This window comes from Orycteropus afer, unplaced genomic scaffold (assembly GCF_000298275.1).
Source record: "Orycteropus afer afer isolate SDZICR_OR568_19922 unplaced genomic scaffold, OryAfe1.0 scaffold00378, whole genome shotgun sequence".
Classification (NCBI taxonomy): Eukaryota; Metazoa; Chordata; class Mammalia; order Tubulidentata; family Orycteropodidae; genus Orycteropus; species Orycteropus afer.
In genome coordinates this window covers 57,850-62,871 of record NW_006921965.1, presented here as the reverse complement: position 1 = coordinate 62,871, position 5,022 = coordinate 57,850, and the positions used below count along the sequence as shown (strand labels likewise).

General features: G+C 41.4%; 1 protein-coding gene across 1 annotated transcript in view; it reads left to right on the top strand.

Annotated features, from left to right (window-relative positions):
• The window catches only part of PRLR (prolactin receptor), a 28,899-nt gene extending 24,467 nt beyond the window's left edge, over nucleotides 1-4,432 (top strand). The window contains exon 4 of the mRNA XM_007953236.1: nucleotides 3,410-4,432. Within this exon, the coding sequence (XP_007951427.1) occupies nucleotides 3,410-4,432 (1,023 nt within the window). The remainder of the gene's footprint in view (nucleotides 1-3,409) is intronic.
• The last annotated feature ends 590 nt before the right edge of the window (nucleotides 4,433-5,022 follow it).

Here is a 5,022-nt window from a genome sequence, read left to right as displayed (position 1 = left end):
CTCCTCCAGTGTCTTCCTTTGCCTTGATCATTTTGTGCTGACCTCCCATTTATTGTGTATTGTCATTCCTTTGCCCAGGTTCATATGTGTTTTCCGTCTAATTAGTGATTTGCCCTCCCTTCTCCTACCACCCTTAGTAACCTTTAAAGAATGTTTCTTTCTGTACTTAAATCTTTTCTTGACTTTTTACAGTAGTGGTCTCATACAGTATTGGTCCTTTTGTGATTGACTAATTTCACTCAGCATGATATCCTCTGTTATTGTTGTTCTTGTTGTTATATGCCATCGAGTCGGACTCGACTCATATTGACCTCTCTCCTTGGGTTTCTGAGGTGGTATCACTACGGAAGTAGATTGCCCAACCTTCCTTCCAAAGAGTGGCTGGTGGGTTTGAACCACCAACCTTCTGGTTAGCAGTCAAGTGCCTTAGGCACTATGCTACCAGAGCTCCTTATAATATCCTCTAGGTATATCTGTGTTATGAAGTATTTTGCAGATTCATCATCAGTCTGTAACATTGTTTGGTATACCATTGTTTGCATGTACCATAGTTTGTTTATCCATTGATAGCCACTTAAGTTATTTCCATCTTTTTGCTATTGTGCATACCTCTGTGATGAATGTAGTTGTGCATTTATCTGTTTATGTCATGGCTCTTATTTCCCTAGGATATATACCTAGTAGTGGGATTGCTGGATCATATGGGTTTCTACTTGCAATTGTGAAGGAAGTACCATACCATTTTTCACAGTGCTTGCACTGTTTTATAGTCGCACCAGCAGTTTATGAGGGCTCCAGTCTCTCTACATCTTCACCATAATTTGTTGTTTTCTGTTTTTTTGTATTTTAGAGTTTATGTCACCATTTTTATTACACTTTTTTTTCCCCCCATTTCTAAGAGCACTTTCTCCTTCTTTTTTTTTTTTTTTTGAACTTTGCTATTAATGCTGGAGGAGATATTTCATTGCAGTTTTTATTTGCATCTCTCTAATGGCTAATGAAGGAACTCTGGTGGCATAGTGGTTAAAGCATTTGGTTGCTAACCAAAAGGTAAGCAGTTCAAACCCACCAGCCACTCCACAGGAGAAAGATGAGGCAGTCTGCTTCTGTGAAGATTTACAGCATTGGGCACCCTATAGGGCAGTTCTACTCTGTCCTACAGCACTGCCATGAGTCGGAATCTACTTCCATAGTGATACTGCCTCAGAAACCCAAGAAGGTTCAACTCTATGGCAGTGAGTTTGGTTAGCAGCTCTGGCAGCCTAGTGCCTAGGCCTAAGACAAAGGCTGACAGTTCAAACAGATAGTTGTATTTCATTTTTGCCAAATTGGGAGCCTTTTATTTCCCTTTCTTGCCTTGTTGCTCTGGCTAAGATTTCCAATACAATGTTGAATAGAAGTGGTGATAGAGGGCATCTTTGTCTGGTTCTCATTCACAAGTGGAACACTTTCAGTCTCAGGTTACAGTATTTTTAATTTCTCTCCAGGTTGAAATATAAGGCTTCACTCAGACACTGATGTCTGTAACAGTAATTTCCTATACATTGTCTCACTTGACACAGGTGTTGTGAGGCTGGCAGTGCAGGAATGTGAGAAGTGAGCCCCAGATTGCAAATGTTAGAGCAGGGAGTAGAGCCCAGGCATTAGAGCACTGGATACATTGCTCTTACCCAGTTGCCCAGTCCTAGCATTGACCTTTACAGACTATCATGAATGTCTCAACTAAGTTAACTACTGCCTAGCATGCAACTTGATTCTAGCTACAGTAATTAATGATAAAATAAATGCTTTTTGTGTCCAAAAAAAAAAATTCGTTTTAGTATTCTTAATTATATTATGCCTTAGTTTCTTAGTGTTGTTGTAACAAAAATACCACAAGTAGTTGGCTTTAAACAATAGGAATTTATTTTCTCACAGTTCAGAAGGCTAGAAGTCCAAATTTAGGGCATGGCTCTAGAGGGAGTTCCTTCCATGTCATTAGACCCATGATGATCTTGACATTCCTTGGCCTTTTTTGGCAGTCCTTTATGTCTGTCTTCCCCTGTGTGTATTCAGCTCTTTTTATAACTCAGAGGTAGTTAAGTATAGAACCCACCTTCCTCTGATATGCCCTCACTAACATAACAAAGGAAAACCTCTGTTTCCAAACAAAATCAGGTACAAGGGTTAGGGTTTCCATACATATTTTAGGAGGACACAGTTCAGTCCACAAGCAAAAAACAGTTGCTGTCAAGTCAATTCTGACTCATGGCCACCCTCTGTGTCAAAGTATAACTGCTCTATAGGGGCTGATTTTTCAGAAGTAGGTCACCAGGCCTTTTTTCCATGATGCCTCTGGAGGACTCAAACCTCCAAACTTTCAATTAGCAGCTAAGCATATTAACCATTTGCATCACCCAAGGACTCTCGATCCACAGCACATTATGTCCAATCTCCAAAAGGACCATGCCAGATGGGCACTATTATCCTCATTTTACAAATGAAGAAATTAGTTCAGGGAGCAACTCGTCCAAAATCATATATCTATCTAATAAGTGACAAAACCAAGATTTAGTCACAGTTCTCTGATCTAAGTCAAAGGAACAGGAAGAAGAAAGGGAAGTAAGAGAAGGGGCAAAAGGAAGAAAAAGGGGGAGATGCAGGAGGATAGGGAGAAAAAGAAGGAAGAAAGAGGAATAGGAAGAGAGGGAGAAAATATAGCATTGGAAAAAGAGAAAGCAAGAGTGTGGGAAAGAGGAGAAGGAGGAAAGGAAAAATGGGATAGGAAGAGGAAGGAAGAAAAAGGGAAAAAAGGGAGAAGAAAAGAACAAGGGGAAAAAGAGAAATAGCAGTAGAAAAAAGAGGCGAGAATCAACTCTTTTGCCAGATTCTAGAAAGTAGTGGAGGAGGTTAGGAAATCAGCAGCCGGACTTCAGAGCTACTCTGCCAGTGATCCCAAAGGGCTGAATGCATTCATGAGCACAATTGCTTCAGATGTTTCATAAGCTTTTATTTATGCAATGTTCGCATGTTTATTTAACTGTGTGTTTAATATTTGGCCATTAAATTCATGATTTTTTTTTTGCTTAGAGAGAGACTAAGTTAAAATCATGAGTTGATTTTTAAAAGTGCTGTTGTTGTTGTTGGGTGTCAATGAGTCATTTCCAACTCATAGCAACCCCATGCAACAGAGTAGAACTGCCCCTTAGGGTTTTCTAGGCTGCTATGTTTGAAGGAGATCACTAGGTCTCCAGGAGATAATTACAGGTGGCCTGGTACAAAAATGTCTGAAGTTTAGGGATTCTGGGAGGCTATTACCACATCCCACCTGCCCATGGTAACAAGCCAATCAGACATGGCTGTGCTGGTATACTGATTTGGACCATTATGAAGCTAACAAATATCTCTCCTTGTGTTTGTTTGTTAACAGAAAGGCAAATCTGAAGAACTCCTAAGTGCTTTGGGATGCCAAGACTTTCCTCCCACTTCAGATTGTGAGGACTTGCTGGTGGAGTTTTTAGAAGTGGATGACAGTGAGGACCAGCATCTAATGCCAGCCCACTCAAAGGAATACCCAAGTCACAGCCTGAAGCCTACTCACCGGGATCCTGACAATGACTCTGGCCGGGGCAGCTGTGACAGCCCTTCCCTTCTGTCTGAAAAGTGTGAGGAACTCCAAGAAGATCCCCCTACATTCCACACCCCTGCGATCATTGAGAAGCCAAAGAATCCTGAAGTGAATATTACCTGCACCCATGACCCCCAGGATACACACTTGGAAGGTAAAATACTGTATTTTCATGCTGACAGATCCAAATCTTCAACGTGGCCTTTACCGTCACTACCCAGCCACCACATCTCACAATCTTCTTACCACAACCTTGCAGATCTGTGTAAGCTCACCATGGGCCCTGTGAGTACAGCCACCACTTTGTTGGACAAAGCAGAAAAGGACGCTATGAAAAGATCTAAAACTATCGAGACTGAAGGGGAAGGAAAGGTAGACAAGCCAATAAAGGTGGAAAGCTTTCATTCCAAGCCTGAACAAGACCCAGCATGGCTGCTGCCCCAGCAGAAAACCCCTTTTCTCTCTGCAAAAGCTTTGGATTATGTCGAGATTCACAAGGTCAACAAAGATGGCGCACTAGCATTACTACCAAAACAGAAAGAGAACAGCGAAAAGACAGAGAAGCCGGGTTCTCCAGGAACTAGTAAGGAGTATGCTAAGGTGTCCAGGGTGATGGATAACAACATCCTGATCTTAGTGCAAGACCCTCGAGCTCAAAATGGGACTTGGTTGGAAGAACCAGGCAAAGAGGCTCCTCCGTCACATCAACAGAATCAAGCTGAGAAAAACCTGGCCGGCTTCCCTGTGACACCAAACAACTGCAGACTCCGGATGGGGGGCTTGGATTACCTGGATCCTGCGTGTTTCATGCATTCCTTTAACTGATAGCTGGACTCAAGGAATGATCGACTGCAATGTGATTTTTCTTCAGGTAACACTACAGAGTCAATGAAATGGAATCTAGTAGAGGATGTTCAAGAAAATGGTTAGGATGAAAATACTCAAACTCACTTGCTGTTCGCTTGTTTCCGTATGCTCCATTTTCAGCCAGTTTCCTTTCTCCAGCAGCCAGTTCCAGAGCAAATCACTTTGTCTCCTAACTGTGACTTGTAGATTTACTTTTTGCAAGTAGTTATAAAATTATATGATCAATGAAATAAAAGCACGTTGCTCAGTATCCATGAGGGCCAATGCCAATAGGTATAACCCTTTGGAAAAGTTTCTTAGGGTTTAGTATGTGACAGAAGGAAATGAAACAGTCAAAGCTGTTTAATTCAGGAAAATGAAAGATACAGAGAAAATGCCATGAAAACTGCTTTTGGAAATCAATTGCTTCACCTGTGCACTCCTCTTGCATTTTATTAATCCTGAAATGGTTAGGATTAACTAAACACAACACACTGAAGGAAAGAATGCATTCCAGAACTCCCGACGAATTGTTTACATAGCTCCTATACCTTACTGCAGTTACTCAA